At 39.6% G+C, this 19,727-nt stretch overlaps 2 protein-coding genes across 8 annotated transcripts in view; both read left to right on the top strand.

Moving 5' to 3' along the window:
- Positions 1 to 1,096: 1,096 nt before the first annotated feature.
- Positions 1,097 to 8,273, top strand: tnfaip1 (tumor necrosis factor, alpha-induced protein 1 (endothelial)). 2 transcript variants are annotated; one of them, XM_037776271.1, is made up of 7 exons: positions 1,097 to 1,240; positions 2,794 to 3,152; positions 3,626 to 3,795; positions 5,421 to 5,504; positions 5,881 to 5,933; positions 6,076 to 6,271; positions 7,509 to 8,273. In XM_037776271.1, exons 2-7 carry the CDS (start codon positions 2,903 to 2,905, stop codon positions 7,728 to 7,730), a joined length of 975 nt encoding a protein of 324 aa, XP_037632199.1. In that variant the 5' UTR covers positions 1,097 to 1,240; positions 2,794 to 2,902; the 3' UTR covers positions 7,731 to 8,273. The 2 variants fall into 2 exon arrangements, with proteins under 2 accessions (XP_037632199.1, XP_037632198.1); XM_037776270.1 differs by having other exon boundaries at positions 1,136 to 1,293.
- Positions 8,274 to 13,322: 5,049 nt separating this feature from the next.
- Positions 13,323 to 19,727, top strand: part of sgsm2 (small G protein signaling modulator 2) — a 71,668-nt gene continuing 65,263 nt past the window's right edge. For 2 of the 6 annotated variants that reach the window (XM_037774409.1, XM_037774408.1), the window contains exon 1: positions 13,323 to 14,111. In XM_037774409.1, coding sequence (XP_037630337.1) covers positions 14,052 to 14,111 — 60 coding nt within the window. In that variant the 5' untranslated portion in view covers positions 13,323 to 14,051. The remainder of the gene's footprint in view (positions 14,112 to 19,727) is intronic. The other 4 variants (XM_037774413.1, XM_037774410.1, XM_037774412.1 and 1 more) reach the window with 3 other exon arrangements.

The raw sequence follows: 19,727 nt of genomic DNA, 5'->3' as shown, positions 1-19,727 counted from the left end.
TAATTAATTATGAGATTCCTTACCGTAATGTAGATAATATAACGACTGTACAAAATTGATAAAGTCAAATGTTTAATATTCGAGCTGAAGAGATGTTTTTTGGACTTAATTAACTCAAAGCACGAAAGATAACCTCTTGGTCTAGCAAATTAATTAATGCATAAATCATGTATCAGAACTTATATGCCTCTGGTCTGGGTTGCCGTCTAATTTTCTTTATTTTGTTTATTTGTTTATTTATTTTGCACAATTTAAGACTACACAACATAAATAATGATAATAACAAATACTGTTTAATAATATAAAGTGCAGGAAGAGGCAAAAAACCCACTGGGCTTATCTGAAGCCTCCACCTAGAGACAAGATTAATATAAAGAAATAATATTAATACATAATAGTGATAACAAACAATTAGGACAAGATATTTATACTAACAACAATAACAATACAGTCAATATATAAAAAAAGACAAGTGTGTGTGTGTGTGTGTGTGTGTGTTGCGTGGAAGTGTATGGTTAGTATTTGTGAGGAGGATATTGATTTAAATATCTATAAAGACTTTTGGGCAATTGTAACCAAATAACATTGTGAGTGGGAAAAAATAAAAAAACATAAAAACAGATACATGGACATTCAAGATACAAGATGTTTATTGTCACGCCGGTTATACAAGTACAATCGTGTGATATGCTTTTTGCTGGGAAGCTCCATTAAAATAATAAGTTATATTACAATTATAAAAGGAAATACTTTGTACAAGGCATATTAAGAACATATACATATCAGGAAGTATGAATGTACATATATAAGAAATACTTTGTACAAGGCATATTAAGAACATACAGTATAAGATATATGATTGAGGTATTGCACTTGTTTATTGCACTTTTTGTGTGAGAAGGTGTCGTATGAATTATCTATATATACTTTCTAAAGCAAAACTATAAGATTTAGAAAAGAAAAAGACTTGATACTGCCTGATTTGTCATTTTTAAAGAAGTGTATTTTCTATAAAGTAATCCATGTCAACATATGGATGATATACTGTATGTTGGATAATGTATGATAGTCATGTGGCTGGTAGTGCCTGTAACTGCCTGCGTGGGGCAGCAGTGAGCTTCACGACAGCACAGCCTGCTGTAAACTCTGTAGCAGAAGAAGAAAGAGGAGGAGCGAGTTATAACCCAATTTTAGAGACTTTTTAAACTCTAATCCTGACAGTGTTGTTCATCTTTTAAAGGTTAATTATCTAACACGGTGTGCGGGTTATCTGACAACACGTGAGAGAGGTCGGTAAGTAAACCCCACAGTGTGTAAAGTGTCGCCTCGCTGCGTGTTGTTCTCTGCCTGATGGAGAGCTCAGGACGATCACGTCATGAACTCCATTGAAAAACCTGCCTATTTAATGTTGACTTGTTACATTAAATATACACACATCTGGAACATGTATAACCTTTTTAACAATGTTGTTTTGCTTTATAAGTAACTCGGTGTGTGTTCGGGTAACAAACTAAAACAGATTTCAATGTATTTGTAACTTTTAGAGTAGTCTAAGTTAGTGTGGTGTTGAAGTTTGCCCCTCCTGTTGAACATGAGCTAACATTAGCACAACACACCCACGTAGGAGGCAACGTTAGCTGTAACAGAGAGTAAAGCAGTACATAGTGGACTACTGACAAGACGAACTGACCAGAAGGACATAACTATTCATCATGTAACGCTAAAGTAGAGTTATACCATGTTCAGGCCCTTGAGAAGAACATATTAGTCTAAAAAGGGCACATTTCTAAAGGGAGTCTGGTCTGTCACACAGACATAGCCTAGCTAACCCTCAGCTTGTTGTTGACTAAACTAAAGACTTTAGCATTAGTTCTCACTGGCATCATGGATTTGAGCTGGCCACTTTATGCTGAGAAGATAATGTTTATTTTATATTTCAAGTATAGTTCATAGTTTGTTAACTTATAGTTTGTTAACTAAGCTAAAGTTAGGTTAAAGTTAGCTACTGCTCACTTAGCCATGATAGCTCTGTTTCTGTGGACACTTAGTTTAGAGTTTAACACAAACTAGCTAAATAACTTCAGCTATTTGAGGTTAAAACGAGAGAAATATTGTTACAATCATAGCACTTAAGACTCTGAATCAGCAGGAGAGCATGTTTCATATTTATAGATTGTATTTTTCATATACACATTTACAACAGCCTGCTGTTTGCCAAAGATGAACCTGTTTTAGTTTTTCCAGGGTTAGTGTGCCTCTAACATGTTTTAATGCAGTTTACCATAATGCCTTTTTTTTCCAGCTGTGAAGATAAAAGTACTTGTTGTTCAACTACTATTTGTCTTTGTTATGTTTTTAGTAGGCAGGTATAATTAGAAACATCTACAGGTTGAACTCTATCAGGTGACAAAAAGTGATTCTATTACATAAGTCATAAGTACTCTGTTAAACTAGCTAGATCCATTTTAAGGGGGACCACTCCTAAAATCTGGATATCAGCTGCTAATTATAGTTAATTTCAAGATAAGTGAGCTGCCTACTGTTGTAGATGAAGCCATAATTTGTCCTTTTACTCATTGATGTGTGCCCCCTCTAGTGTCACACTCCTTTTAATGGGAAAGGGGAACTGAGGGAAAGATAACAGTGTGATAGGTGGCTTCCACTCTGTATTGTGTGTTACATGCCTTCAGCCACTGGGCGTCCTGCTTTACCCGTCTTTAACTTTTCCTGTGTAGCTCCATAGAGATTTTATTTTTTAGCTCCAGTTCAGGACTCTCTTGTGTGTTTTGCCAGGAATGATCTGGAGCAGTGAGAGGTTGTGGCGGCCTCATCAGTAGCTGTCACCACGGCGGGGGACCTTCGGACCTCCGTCTGCAGGGTGGTCATCTACCTCCAAAGGGACATGTCCGGGGACAGCTGCCTGCCTCAGCATCACACGCACTCCTCCCTCTCCACCTCCTCAGCCCCTCCTCTGGCCTGTCCCAAGACCAAGACCTGCAGTTATCGAGGAGCGGGGGGCCTGGGCAACAAGTATGTCCGGATCAACGTCGGTGGGACCCTGTTTTACACCACGCTGCAAGTGCTGACGAGGCAGAACTCCATGCTGAAAGCCATGTTCAGTGGAAAGAAGGAAGTGTTCACTGATAAAGAAGGTAAGTCATCTCTGAACTGCACACACAGGTGACTGTTGTCCATAAACCGTGACTAAAATCCATTTTATGCTGTTATCTTTCCACAACATATCTGTGAAACTAATATTTCCTTTTTTAATGTTCTACTTGCATGACATTGCTGGATAAATTCAACACAACCTCTAACAGTGACTGTTCAGAGTCTTCTTGATGGATTAAATGTATGCTTTCATAAAACACATGACTTCACTGACAAGTTTATGGCATATTTGGGGAAATTAGCTCACAAATGTCTTATCCACTGCTAATGTAAACCACACTTGTTGCTCATCATGGTCACAACAGGTGCAGCCAAGAATGAAAGAACTCATTTTACTGAAATAACGCCAGAAAAAGTCTCACATAATTAGTAACAAACTCTGTTCGTGCAACAGTATTGTACAACAGTGGCTTCGATGTACATATTCTTAACATGGTCTTCTGTTTCTGTTCAGGTTGGATCCTGATCGACCGCAGTGGGAAACACTTTGGCAGCATCCTGTGCTACCTGCGTGACGGCACAGTCGCCGTACCCAAAGGTCGTCAGGCTGTCGAGGAGCTGCTAGCTGAGGCAAAGTATTACCTCGTCCAGGGCCTGGTGGAGCTTTGTGAAAACACCCTGCAGGTCAGTCACACCCACACTGACTGATATTTACTTGATATTTATTTACCTCCTGACAGTTTGTGTATCAGCAGAAGAGTTCTGGTTAGTCATTTTTATCTCAATATAATACAAAAGCCGAGCCCAGCCGGTGACCATCTCCGAATACTCAGGTAGAAATTTCAAGTACTGGGCCTGTTAAATAGCAAATGTTAGCATGCTAACCTGCTAAAGTAAGATGGTAAACATCATATCTGCTTAACATCAGCATTTTCCTTGTGAGCATGTTAGCATTTAGCTCAAAGCACTGCTGTGCATGTGCTGGCATGATGCAATTTATCTATCAATGGTTTCTTAGTTGATTCGTCAAAAATGTACTTTATCACACTACACATGGCTATCATGATATAGAATACCATATACCCTGATAGAGGATTTCATCCTCCCTCCTTTACTAAGAATTCCTTCAGTTTACAGTTCATGGTTCTCAGTGCACGGCCAAGAACGTGTGTTTGCTGAGTTCTATTCAGCTCTACAACAGAGCCTCTCAGGTGCACAGATTTGATTTGCTGTGGACCACAGTGTATATTTATGCCTCCAGGATATGGCGGCAATGCAGTTATCTCCTCCATCTGTGGAAGACAAATGTCAGTGGGTATGCATCATACTGACAGATGTTCACAGGGATGTCTGCAGGGCTTCCAAGGTTTGCACATCCTTTGGTTTAGAGGGGGACAGACCGCAAAGCTGCAAGTCATTGAATTCTAAACTCACAAGCTGTCATTCGTTCATCATGTCCAGTAGTTTATGAATGAACAGCACACAACCTGCCAACCTGCACATACTCTATGTAAGCAGCCTGCAGTGTTTCTTACATTCTTGTGTAGCATAAATTGTATCAACACACTACTAACACACTAAAGAGGAGACTCGTGGGTACCCATAGAACCTTTTACATTCACATATCTGAAGGTCAAAGGGACCCCTTTGAAAATAGCCATGCCAGTTTTCGCTCCCCTAAATTTAGCCTAACTTCAGAGCGTTATTTAGCCTCATTCCTGACATGTTAGTATGACATGGTTGGTACCAGTGGACTCCTTAGGTTTTTTGTAGTTTCATATGATACCAATAACACCATCACCATAGCTCTATAACTGAGCCTACTACATCCTCTAAAAGACGGTGAAGTCAGTCGTGATCGCCAGAGGGTTGAGTAGCCTTTGCTTTTGAATTCCATGTTGTCAGTTGAAGCGTTGGACCTTTTCCCGTGTACGTTTATGAGTTTGATGTTTTATTGTTAGTTTATTGTTGTTTTTTTTACTGAACAGGACAACATGTCTCAAATACCTAACTCTGTTGGAAATGCATAGTTAGAAGGGTGAACCAAGCTGTACCAATGCACGCTACTCTGCCTTGTTTCTTCATCCTCTGTTTCTCCATGTATCTGCCTGGTTTTAACCTTCCTGATGAATGCTCATGTTGTTAGTAACATTTTTCCATGTTCTAAACTAAAATAATGACTCAAATCTGATTATAGTGTCATTAAATGTGACTTTTACCCATTTTAAAGTGTTACCTGGCCTAAAGACACTATAAGCATCAAAGAGACTATAATAAACTCCCAGTGCATGTTGCTTTGTGATTGACAGGGCAATAAGGAGCAACCCTTGTGTGTTATACCTGTGATCACCTCCAGTAAGGAAGAGGAGAGGCTCATCCAGTCCTCTACCAAGGTAATTACAGACTGTGCTGGAATTTTGATCGTTATTATGAATCTGGAATTATTATAAATAAATATAAAAAAATAAATATTTATTTAGAATTTTAATAGCACCTCCTCAAGTTAGATGCTGCCCCAGTGCTATGTTGCAACCAGAAAAACAAGCATCAAAATGCTCATATGATTGGTCTTTTCACAGGATGTGTTAATAATTAAAAGATAAAATAATGCCTCTTGCAGCTATTGAATGATAAAGAAATTATTTTGTCATGTGAATGGACTCAAATATTCATAGAAACATACATTTTCTGCTCTCCTGTCACTGCAGTCCTGCCAAATATGAAAGCAATAAAATCCAGATATGTAATCAGTTTTCTCCCCTCTGTTAGCCTGTGGTGAAGCTGGTGTACAACAGAAGCAATAACAAGTACTCCTACACCGGGTAAGAAAGCCTTCCTCCAGAGAGGATAATTGATTTATTTTGAGGGAAGCACAGATTTTTCTTGCTCATAAAGTCTAATGAGTCACATGACACAGAGGGAAGTAAATGATAAAGCACATCAGTTTTCCTTTTGTCTCGGCAGTAACTCGGACGACAACCTGTTGAAGAACATCGAGCTGTTTGACAGGCTGTCTCTCAGCTTCAACGGCCGCGTCCTCTTTATCAAAGACGTGATCGGAGACGAGATCTGCTGCTGGTCCTTTTACGGTCAGGGTCGCAAGCTGGCCGAGGTCTGCTGCACCTCCATCGTCTACGCCACAGAGAAGAAGCAGACCAAGGTGAGGATGAGATTGGCCACGTTCAGACCGACTTGTGCCCTGCGTCAGGCGGCGCAGCGGGGTGCAAAACAAACCAGGGTCATCTGGCAAAAAGTTGAACAAGGCTCAACTTTTGTTGTAATGCAGTGGGGACCATCTGGCGAGGAGCTGCGTTGGCCAATCAAATACATGCAAGCATGCATTCCTGGTAGGCAGGAGTAACGATAACGTGGCTTTCAAATAGCGCCATCAGCTAATACAGATAAATTAACAGCGCAGGTCTGAAGTCAGTACATCAGAGAACCGTGCTGACAGAGAGCGGTGTGTCTGTTGTGATAATAATGATAAGTTAAATAATATATAGGTTAAACACAGTATACCATGCTTCAGAACTACTCCTGCTTTTTGTCCTAATGTAAATATGTAAGCTCACGGTGTGCCAGCGGTATTAAACTAGTCCTGCTTTGTGTAGCCTGATGAAGAGAGACCAGATTATGCACACGAAAAAAAGACAAACTGCTTTTATTTCATGTGGGCATGACTGATAATGTTTCAACCACAGATGGTCTTCCTCAGGTCAAAGTGAAGAAGTGAACACTCCTGTATTTAAAAGGAAATTATTAATAATGAAACATCACAGCATTATCTCCTAATTAGCCAAAATGATCCATCTGGTATGAGTCATTTTCAGATTGGCTGATTTATTCGCCAAATAATTATATAATATAGGAAACAACAAGCAAATAATGTAATAAAAAAATAAAAAATATTGGTGTACTTAATAGAGTAGCTTATAATATTAATGTGATATTTTGTGATCACACTTGATAGATATTGTCTGGTGTTTATGTGGCAGGTTATCTAATCAGGAGATGATTACTTGTGGTCTTAATGTTATTGCTGATCGTATGATATTAATATTAGGGATGCGCTGATTTGAAATTCTGTGCCGATAGCCGATACCGATTCCGACAAAGCACTCATGAGGTCCCCAGCAATACTCCCGCCAAGTGTGAAGTCGATTGGATGAACATTTCTGGAGATATGAGAAGGACAGATACACAGACAGGTTCCTACATCATAGTTAGATGTCCACTAGCGATTGCACTGCAATTTGTCCTGTGCCACCAGTTATTTATCTTAGCCTGCATGTGTGAAGTCCTGAAAACCAAATTCTGACCTGCTACTTGTCATGTGTATTAAATATATATTTATTCACTATATAGTAATAGTTGGTGTCTGTCTCTTCCTGCCTCAGGTGGAGTTTCCTGAAGCTCGCATCTATGAGGAGACTCTGAACACCTTGCTTTACGAGACAATGCCGCCGCCCGACAACACCTTGCTGGAGGCCACGCGTCGGAGCTACACCAACTGCGGATCTCACAGCGAGGAAGAGGAGGGGCCCGGAGGAGCTGAGCGCGTCCGCCGAATCCACGTCAAGAGGTACAGCACGTACGATGACCGGCCACTGGGACACTGAGACTGAAACCACGAAACCGCTGGACAGATTTCAGCTTTTCACATTGATGATGAACATTCAAACATGAAATCTGTTGATGCTCATACATTTCTCTTTCATTACCACTATCTAAAAGAAGTCCAAACTGTTGGCCTCCGTGTATTTGCAACTTGACTTTTTACTCTAGATAGTTGTGTTGTTGTCTGCTCTGTCCATCATAATTTATGAATTATTATCAGAGGAATCAGAGCAACTACTTCAAATAAATGTAGTTTTTTTTATTAAATGTAGATTAGTAGTGGAGGAAAAATCACTGATATGCACTATTTCTTAGAAGAAATATTGTTACAATCATAGCACTTAAGACTCTGAAACAGCAGGAGAGCATGTTTCATATTTATAGATTGTATTTTTCATATACACATTTACAACAGCCTGTTGTTTGCCAAAGATGAACCTGTTTTAGCTTTTCCAGAATTAGTGTGCCTCTAACGTGTTTTAATGCAGTTTACCATAATGCCTTTTTTCCAGCTGTGAAGATAAAAATACTTGTTGTTCAACTACTATTTGTCTTTGTTATGTTTTTAGTAGGCAGGTATAATTAGAAACATCTACAGGTGACAAAAAGTGATGCTCTTACATACATTTAAATATTCTGGCTAGTGTTGGCTCACTAAAGAGGGACTGATGCCTCTTCTCATGTCGTAAATCCTGGTTGACTGTAACTTAGTTCAGCTCTGACACGTGAAGAGAGTGAACAGTTATCCGTAACATTCAGACCTCATTTCCTGTGAATCCCTCGTGTGAGTGACTCGGCCACTAACAATGAACACTACTTTATAATGATTGCATGAATACATCATTTAAATAAACATTGAATAGCTATTGCTTTAAAAAAGAAAAATGCAGATCCTAAATAGTATTAAATTGGAGTTTGATTTCATAGCATTCTTTTGGATAACTTTAACACACGGCGAATACTAACACTGACAACCATCTGACTGCCAACATGCATGTACAGACACAACTAATCAGTAGTCTGTATTTGTGCTTCATCAAACATGAAAGACAAATATAACAAACTACCCGAGCATTTTCACACCACTGTGAACCTAATCTAATGGTCATGTCATGTGCTCTGAATACAAATCTGAAATGTTGGAGCAACAACTACTTTGAACAGATGCAAAACCAGAAAATGATGCAATTTTATAATTGGACATAATGTGCTGTTTCATATTTCCCATACAGTTTAAGACCGGTGTTAAACCGTCCGAGCGTGCTCTGCAGAGCAAGCCCAATCGTTCTGCTGCTTCATGTTTGGTAATCTACGACGCAGTATTAGGGCCACATTGAGGGGGGAAAAAATCGGAGATTTCGAGAATAAAGTCACAGGTTTACGAGAAAAAGAGTCATAATATTACGAAAATAAAGTCATACGTTTACGAGAATATAGTCATAAGTTTACGAGAATATAGTCATAAGTTTACGAGAATAAAATCATAAGTTTACGAGAATATAGTCATAAGTTTAAGTGAAAAAAAGTCATAATATTACGAGAATAAAATCATAACTTTACGAGAAAAAAAAGTAATTTCCTCCTCCACAGAAGAGTCAGTTTCCCCATCAGGTCTGTGTGGTTCTTTCTTAACAAATAAACGCAGTTTCTTTCACAATCTTTTCAAGGTCCTGATACTGATGATAATGTGGTGCTGATGTGCCAAAAGATGAAGTATTTGGTTCTTTGTGAAACCTAAACTAAAATATAACTTCACAAGATGCTCCACATTCCTCATTTTCACACTATTTCCCCTCTAAAATAACACGTACAATTACTACTTCATAATATTATGATTTTTTTCTCTTAAACTTATGACTTTATTCTCCTAGTATTAGGTCTTTATTCTCGAAATCTCAGATTTATTTTTTTCCTCAATGTGGCCCTAATACTCCATGGTAGTAATCCTCTCAAAGAGATGCTTGAGATCCTTGCAGCCTGTTCTTGATCAGGTACCATCCCCTCACAATAACACACGGGAAGAAAAAAAAAGAAAAGGTATTGCCCGCAAAAGTTGTAAATTGTATTTGGCCAATCGGGCAGTTCATTAAACCATTTAAATACACACACACCACATAACAACAACACTAATTAAGAAAATCAATAATTAAAATGAGTGTTATTCATAGCCACAGGTGCACAGCAGGAAGAAGTCCGTGTCCCAGAGCCTGTCCTCTCTGTCAGTCCCTAATCTGGTTATTACTGATCGCTGCATATAAATGTCACATTTTCTGCCTGACCTGTTTTCCTTTGTAAACATCATATTAGGGTCACTTGTCTCTTTGCTTTCTCTCCGTAGACGTGGACTGGGTTTACATGTGTTTTGTAAGTTTGTCTTCCAGCAGTAACCTGATTTCTGCTATAATGTAAAGGAGTAGCCTGGTTTCCTTTATCAAGGTTAAGGGATGGAGAGAACCCTGATATTTAGTGCATTTACATAATCCATCTGGCTACTTGGTTTGCTTTCTACAGTGACCTGGGCCTGTATCATAGGATTAGTTTGCCGTCTATGGGCTTTTTGATGTCCCTCTTAACTAGAGGAGATCACCATGGTGACCTACCAGAGCAGGTTTAGTGTGTAAACTGCCCACCTACCAACTAACCAACATTCTAGACAATAAGAGTCATCCATCCTGTAGGATTTACTTTTCATGATAATCATATCTGACATATGAGAAAGGTTACAGGGTTCATTTATTGTCATCCAATGACAGAGGATGAGGTGAGGAGTCCTCCAGCCTGAGGAAAGAAGCTGCTCTGTAGTCTGGTGGGAGTAGTCAGCGGGTACTTCTATTAGCATTCAGTCTGATTATCGGGCTCAGCTGAAGGCACAGGTGTCCAACTTCAAGACACTGGGACAATAATACAAACAATCCTATGGGAGGATGTGATTGTGTCCTATGTGGGCAAACAGACCAGCAACACTCTGTCTGCGACACGTAATGATGTTCTTTCTTGGGCCGATGTACTCCTGTATAAATTAAAGCACCCATGCCTTTGAGCCCACTCTGATCATCTATCATCTATCAAACTGACACAAAATATGAGCCTCAGTTTGTCCCCCAATTTCTCTGAAACAGGAAGGCTAAAAGTTCAGGTAAACACAGCTAAATAGAGCTAAACCAATTACCTTTTCTGGTGTCTTGTAAAAACAGTTAATAGATGAGAATATAATTTACATCAGTGTTATGTTCTCTACATAATATAACAGTCATTGCTAGGCTGTTTTAAGCATGAAAACATTACCAATATTGCACATTACATTACACAAAACAACACATTTCTGCGTTTAAAAGGTTTATTCTTTAGCAAACAAAATATATATATAAATGTGCAAAGCCAACACATAAAAAATCAAATCAAGTATTATTTTTCTCAACAAAAATATTACAAAAATATCTGGTCATATACCATCACATTAAAGCAGTGAGAAGCTATTAAAAAAATTACACAGCCAGGTATGTATATGTACTATAACTAAGAATTATGCACACCTTTATAACTATACAATTATATTATATGTAGCATTCCACATTTATTTCATAATAAGGATTTCATTAAAGAAAAATTATCACTTTTTTCTCAAATTAAGCAGTAAGAGTTGTTACCACATGTGTTGTTCCTGTCTTTTCCCTTTTCTCTTTTTATCTTATAATCTGTGTCGTTGATGGTGTCCGCCTCTTCATCCTGACCGGTTTCCTTTCGCTCTTCAACCTTCCCACGCTGGCTTAGGTGGCTCAGTTTCCACCGGTCGTCCTCCTCTGTCTGTTACGCTTCCCATCAACGTCTAGTGAGACCAAAGAAGAATAAGAATAAGATAGGCCTTTATTCATCCTGAAGGAAGTTTTCATGCCAAAGATCCTCAGCATAAATAGCAAAATAAATAAATACATATTTAAACTATTCATCGTAAAATGAAAAAAAAATATTACAGCTCGACCGATTAAGGATAATTCTTCTATGTTAACAATAGAAGAGAAAATATAAAAGCACCACCCTCCCAAAGAGGAAAACCACAAAAACAAACCCCAGACATCAACTACAGACACAGACTGTTACTAATACAGATGTTTCACTTTGTTTTTAAATGTAGACATAGTTGTAATAGATTTCAGGTCATCGCAGGTTTATTAACAAACTAACCAGATATTATTGTACTGTATGCACAGTTAGATTAGTGTAGAATAGTGGACTGTAGTTTACTGCATCAAACACAGACAGAGGTGTATTGTAAAAACCTTGGGAATGGCCATGTTTAAATCTGTGATCCTCTTTCTCTACCACACTCAGAAGAAAACTGCAATTTCATCCCGACCCCAGTTGGTTAACATCAGACCTGAGCTCAACAGCTTGGTGGTTAAATGGCATTTAATCTACTCCAGTATTTAAATCATCCTCTTGTTATTTAATTCTACAAGACTAGACTGCATGTGATAAACAACAGGGACTCATTGTGAAGCTGTTGCAGCACAGCACCATCTCCTGGAACGTCAAGTCCCTTCAGTTTCTGTGGTTCAAAGTCACCAGAGTTGATGGAAATTCATGCTGCCTCCTTTTACCTGTAGCGAGATATTAGGGCTAAACAACAAAAAGGGAAATGAGTTAACATTCAGTTTTATTTTATTTACTCGTTTTTTAACCAGGCAATGTTGTTTCAGTTTATTTTTTCTTAAAGGACATCTTTTTTTAAATTGAATCTCAGTTTACGACAATATTTTTCACTGCTTATTTTAGTTTTAGTTTGCAGTTTTAGAATAATAACCTCATATAACCATTGTCACAACCTGGCTCTCAAGGCCATGACAAATAGGGAGACACACACCGTGGTTAACGATTAAATCAATTAATTAATTTAACAAAAGTAGAGTAAATAAAGCAGAACAAAAGGATCAAAGGTATGGAGTGTGAATATATCAGTAGTGTAAGGTGTGCATGGAGAGTGTAAATGGTGTGTGCATGTTGTAAAATGTATAAAACAATAGCAAAAAGATTAACCAAGGAGAACCTTAGAACGCCACATGCCCAGTGATGGTGTCTGTGGGGAAAAAGAGAGAGAGAGGGAGAGAGAGAGAGAGAGAAAGAGAGAGAATGACTCATGAGCCTAGGATTTATAGTCTGGGAACCCTAGGCCCAAGTGTTCCCAGAAGGCCCTGCTCGCAGGTTAACAGGAACCCTACTATATAGGCGACAGCAGGGGTCACCACACCATAATAACCTCATATAACCATAATAACCTCATCGATCACATAGTCAAACAAACAAACAAACAAGCCAACCAACCAAGGTGTTTATTGGCCCTGTAGAGTTAAACATGGAACATTGTTAGATGAAGCTCTGCAGGTAACATGAGGCTACTGATGGGTGCAGGTGCAGCCCCAGCCCACATGGAGGCACAAGCACGAGGTCTAATGACACAGGGCTCACCATTATCATGTTGCTGTGACGTCATATATTTTGCAGCAGGCCAACCTGGCAATCAGCACTGAGAATGGTCAACGTGCGTGTGTTTGTGTGTGTGTTCTTGTACAGCTATCTTTGTGAGGACCAATTTGAGTTTTAGACCTTCAGAGTGAGGACATTTTTGGAAAGTGAGGACATTTTGGCCAGTCCTCTCTTTTTAGACGGATCTTCAAAGGCCTGTTTGAGAGTTCAAACTTGGTTTTAAGGTCCAGGTTAGAATTAGGTTTAGGTTAGGATTAGTGTAAGGGTTAGTGTCAGGCATTTAGTTGTGATGGTTAAGGTTAGGGTAAGGGGCTAGGGAATGCATTACGTCAATGAGGGTCCTCACTAAGATAGAAGTACACGGCTGTGTGTGTGTGTGTGTGTGTGTGTGTCTGTGTTGGTGCTATTGTGTGCCAGGCTTCTGAATGAAGTCATTAGAGAAGCTGCATTTTAATGAGCTCATTAATGTAATGCCTGTTTCCTCCAGCAGCTCAACATAGAACTATAACAAACCCAAACCTCTCCAAACCATCAGCCAACATAAGGAGACAAAGAAGATGCTGTAAAGATGGGGCTCTACAGGTTGGGGTGCTGATGCTGAGAGGCTGCAGGCTGGCTGGGGGGTCTGGATGCTCCTGATTGGTCAGACTGCGTGGAGGGGGCGGATCCTGTGACGTCACCGCCAGGCTGCTCGGCTGCGTCAGAGTCCAGCTGAGCTGAAGGAAGAAGGAAACCAGAGGAATAAAAAGAGGCAGAAGAGGCTGTTGAAAGGCCGAGGAGACAGAGGACGGACAGAGAGACAGTGAGGACAGACCTGTGTCGTGTCTACACCACAGAGAGACATGGAGGGCTCCACGGAGGAAGACCACAAAGAGAAACTATTATGGAACGTGAAACGAGAGGTAGGAGCTGTCTGTGTCTGTCGAGCTGCTCATTCACATCTGTGTGCTGTGATATTTAATGTCAATATTCACATCTAAATCACGACTGAATTCTATTTGAAGTTGAGCAAACTGAAGCTGAATAAATGGACCCTAAGCTTAAAGCTTAACTGGACCTGCTTCCAGGCTTTTAAAGCAGATATTCCTACATCATTGCATGGACTTACATCTTATGTGTGGTCCTACCTAATGAGTGTATATATGCACTGATTGTAAGGTATTTTTTTATTGCTATAATACCTTTCTAGGCTCATATTCATACGATACAATGCAAAAGTTTCAATTGAAAGATGAAAAATATATTTCTTTTCATCTCCTATGCATGTGATATTTGCATAAAATCCAATCTAATTTATTATAAAACTACAATTGCATCCATTAATGAGCTATATATATATATATATATAGCCCTGCAGGCACAAAGCCTGGTCTGTCTGACCTCAAGTGTTCCAGCTCTCAGCACAGCTTGTATTGCTGTGTGTGTGTGTCTCCACCAGCCAGCCACAGGCTTTTTGTTCCTGGTGATGCATGTCTCACGTCTCTCCAGTGAGGGATAAATCATGACTGCTTTAACTTCTCTCTACCCATTCCCCAATGTATGCTGCATGCTGCCTTCACCGACTTCACCGAAAGCTATACGACTAAGAAACATTTTCCTGCTCTGAAACGTCAGTGTAAATCAAAGACTGAATGTGACAAGGTGTGGCTCACTGCCTATATACCTCAGTCTGAGCGACAGTGAGCATGTCGTTTCCATTATTATAATGGCAAAGGAAAGGTCAAGCTAAAAATATCTAAATCTATCTGACAGTCATATATATATATATATATATATGCACTGTACAAACTAGGATGGGGTTTTTAGAGAGTAGAAGTCAATATGTGGTGTGTGCATTATGTCAGTGATCCACCTGTCAGCCTGTCCTCTGGTCCTTTAGGTCGATGCAGTCTTCCTCTTTGCCATATGTCTTCCTCTTGGCATTTAAAACCGGTTTGCTCTTTTGTTCCGTGGATGCGTCTGCATTCGATCTTTGGAGTCGTATGTTGCTTGGAAGGTTCACCCGGAGTGAACGTTCAACCTCTTTTAGAGCTGATAAATGCTGCTCATTGCCAAGCGACCTATCGGCAGGGATTTATTTTAGATTGTTCGTCAGACAAAGTTGTAGTCAACCCCACTTAAGTCCAGGGATGTCACGATACCAGAAATCTAGTAGTCGATACCAATACCAGGGAATTTGCACGATTCTCGATACCCAATTCGATACCACGGTAAAAAGAAAGGAAAATGATGAGACTTTATTCCTCAGGTATAGCTCAATGACTGTAAGAAAACAGCAGAGGCTGTACACACACACACACACACACACACACACACACACGCACGCACACACACACTCTCTCTATATATAGCCTCAGATAGCAAGCAGTAGTTTAAATTCACTGACATAGTGACAGACCATTAAATATTTATTTTAAATGCTAATGTTATATTTGGGTTGAGTCCAAGTACAAAACCAATGATCAGTGCCTATTCCATATTTGTCATACTGTAATGTTGTTTTACTGCTGTTCATTGTGAGAGTCAGCTGTGGTAAAACTTCAGTCACTCAGTACAGTCCGAAGAAAAAGTTCAAATATAAAAGCAATAGGAAACAACAACATTAGCCTCAACGTTGCATTATTTGCTAAGTCAGCGCCTGACTACACAGTATTACAGCCCTTTTACTTGCTGCAGTTGTCAGAAGCACCAACATCTCTAATTGGGCACCTGTAGCATCTGTAGGCCGTTCCAGATCTGGTATTCAAAGAAGCTTTAAGTAAGATTTTGGTTAATTTTTGTCATGTTAAGAGCCAACACTATATTAATTTATAAAAACTGCAGAGTACATACTGTGAGGATTCAGTTTGAATATCTAGGTTAAATACTTCCCCGTCCTCCTCCAGCCATCCCACAGTCACCCACGGGTTTGGGACTTAAATTATTGAATCATCACAACGTTTGTAAGGCTGAAAATAGCTTCAGTTCTCCGGATGTCTGCAGGCGGTGGGGATGTGTCTCCTAAACTCAGACCGTCAGGGAAATAAGGAGGAACGTTGCATTCTTGGGTCACTGTGCCATCCGCAGCTGTGTGTTGACGCTCAAACACACCTCCGGTCATTTTGACTTTGTGCTCCGTTATCATCAATTCTTAATGTTTCCTGGTTGTTAACATTAAAAAAAAACTGTGGGATGTTTTGGAAGGTCTCCGTAGCGTTATATTGTTGAAGTGGCATGGGGATTCTCAGATGTTGTGATATACCTTTGCCATTTTTCTTTTCAAGAACGGCCTTGGTTGAGCTCAGATTGCGTTTTTTTTGAAGACACTGAAATATGACTCAATACATCGGCTACGCCCAGAACCAACGTAGCTAATTGGGTTTTAGGCTGAGATCGATTTTGAACCATATTGATCTGATGTTTTTGCAAATGTAGTATTTTGTTAACAAATGCACCATTTTGCCGATAGCAGATAGTTATTGTATTCTCTGTGTCTAAAAATCAATGGTGTGATTGGCCATAGTTCATCCTTGAGATGCTAGTCAATGCCTTCTGACTTTTTAAAGCATAGCAGACTGGCCTGAGAGGGACTGGTTTGTACAAAGCCCACTAGCTCCTGGTTTTAAAGCTCCCTGTCTCTTTAAGCAGCACTCAGCTATCTCAGTATTGCTTGGCAACTGAAAGCTGTAGCAGCTCCCTAAGAAGTTAAATTGCATCAGTTGGCGATTAATATCACAGCAGTGAGGCGGCCCTGTCAGGTGGTCTCTTGTACAGAAAACCAAAAGTGCCTTTCTCTACCTGCTACCGTCACCATCCTTTTGTTTTTGCGCACAGCTGTTCTCCATTTAGAGGATGTCCATGCAAAGATGAAAGGTTTATGTTAGTATACGGACAAGAAGAGAATATTCTGCTCTGAAGAACTACTGAAGCTGTAATCAATGTTTTATAGGAACACTGTCCCATTCCCACGTATTGAGAATCCTCAGTTTCAGTTTATTTCCTCAAAGAGTTTCAGGCAATCAGTGACGAATCAAAATTTAAAAAAGTCAAATTAGAGAACACATTCTCTATCCAGTAGGAGCTGCTTATTGCAGTTTTAAAGATCTGACCGTAGTCTCTGTCCTTTGTCAGTTTTAGGATGTTCTGTTTTAGTAATAGCTCTTTTATCCAGTCTTTTCTTTATTGCAGTTTATTGAACAATGAGAATCCCCGGGCCTCAGACATCTGACTTGATGCACTATAATTGAGTTGTCAGTCAGACAAAAGAGGGTATAAAAGAAAGCAGAATTACTGTTTTTGTAAGGTTTATAAGTGTCATATGCCCACAGCTCTATGACAAATGTGATAATGACAGATGATTGAGAGACTGCATAGACCTGAAGGGATCCTGTTATCGGTATGTAAAACTGACAGGATGGAATTGAATTGACTGGGATGCAAGGCCGTGCTCATAGTGCCGGAAAATCACTATCACATTCATTTTCAATGGCAATAGAGACAAAGGTGGAAGAAATAAGTGAGTGAAGACAAAGAGCATGATGTGAAGATAAAGTAAACCGCCTCCAAACTACGAGCAAAATAATCCATCCAAGGGCTCATATTGTCTTTCAAAGGCCTAGTGCTCACTATGCTGTTTAAGATGGATACAAGCTTTGTATCTATACATCCACATACATTCATATTGATCCATCAAAGTGACGGTGGGTACAGTTTGTTCTCCAGAGATGCTGTTTTGTTGGGATTTTTTAATGCAGATCTGGTTATTCTTGGCAGATGAAAAGACTAGGGATGCACCGATACTGGATCGGATTGGGAATCGGTGAAAATGGGGCCGATCTATTCACTTCAATTCTATGTTTATATGCCATATACATTATATACTGGAATTTTAATTCCTGTTTAGGTTTGGACTAATTTGTAGGTGCATTATAAAGGTTTACACTTACATTATAATTCCTGTTAATTTTTGAAGATTTTTTTACCAAGTTGTTGGTGTATGTTTTATTATTTTAATAATAAATGACAATTCACTACATTTATATCTATTTATTACACGGTGTTGTTGAATACTCAATTCTGATTTGTCAATCACGGCATTGTATGGTCTGTTATTTCTTTATGCTATATATAACAGACCGTTGCTATGGGCGCAGCTCTAATGTCGGACCGTTTTTGTGTCAAAATATTGATTTCTTCAGTAAGTAGCCGTGTAATAAGCGGGATAATATACAGCTAGCGGGTCATTGTTGTGAAATAATCCCTTTTAGGGCGATGAGAGACCCTGTCACCTGTCGGGGGATTCTTTCACAACAATGACCGGCTCGCTGTACATTATCCCTTACGTACTTATTTGTTACATTTTGTTTTACAAAGTTAGGAGAGCAATGTTTGAGTCCAGCCTGATGTTGCCTTACACAAATTAATGATCCCAGTCACTTCCACGCACACAGTGAGGCATACAGATGGTATATTGTATTGTAAATGGACTTATTTACATTTATATATCTCCTAAAATAACAGTAAAATGCTGGCATCCCTGCAGCCAGCATTTTACTGTTATTTTACGGTGAAATTTGTTGCAGTGTGGCTGGCTGCCTTGTTTCTAGGTATTTGACACAGCGTTTAGCCGTCGTAACGCGGCACAAGCCATTGGAAATAATGAGTTTGTGTCGTTGTGTCTGAAAGGGCCATAACTTAAGGCAACCATTTTACAGCTGGTCTGAGAAATAGAAAGTAGTATTGTAGCTCAGTAAATCTATTCTGGTCCATTCAACATCAATACTCTGGCCAGGGTGTTGGAAGCCGCTTCCACAGGCTTCTATTTTTCTAATACTATTTCCTTTGCTTACTACCTTAGAGCTGGCTTGGTTGCCATATTGCAACTCGCAGCTAAACAGCATTAAGTTGCCTCTTTCCTGAAGAAATATTCTTTCATTATGCAGGAGAGTGTTGGATAACTTCCCCCTCAGACCCACACCTCCTCCAGGACAGAATCAGTTCTTCCTGCCACCATCTTATTTTATGAGCCAGCTCTTTAAACTGCATTGATATCCACTTGATATTCTGTACTCTGAGGTTAAACGTTAAGTTGTGCTCTATTTTCTCGACGGGAAAAGTGGAGAAATTGATTCGACACAGGATATGGCACTTTTAAGGCGAGGAAATGATTGCAGGGTTGCAGTATCTGTAAATGTTAGGAGTTCCAATTTTTTTGTGTGGAAACTGCAGCAGGTCCACAAGCATACAAGACGAGTAAAGACGGATTGATTCCACTAACTCGTCCTTCAGAGTCCGATATCACTGCAGCAGCACCGCAGCAGCTCGCAGCTCGCAGCTCGCAGCCATCCTCCTCATCAACCAACCCGACTAGGGCATGAATAATTACCTCATTAATGACTGTGTCTGCTGTGGCCTGACAATAGCTGATTAGGATGGAACCATATTCTATTGCAGCTCCACAGACTAAGAGGAAGGGAATGCACCACAGCACACAGCACACAGAGACAGGAACACGATATTCATATACAAAATGCACAGAG

This window comes from Sebastes umbrosus, chromosome 7 (genome assembly GCF_015220745.1).
Source record: "Sebastes umbrosus isolate fSebUmb1 chromosome 7, fSebUmb1.pri, whole genome shotgun sequence".
Lineage (NCBI taxonomy): Eukaryota > Metazoa > Chordata > Actinopteri > Perciformes > Sebastidae > Sebastes > Sebastes umbrosus.
The sequence above is the reverse complement of the archived record's forward strand: the minus strand, read 5'-3'. Positions and strand labels throughout refer to the sequence as shown.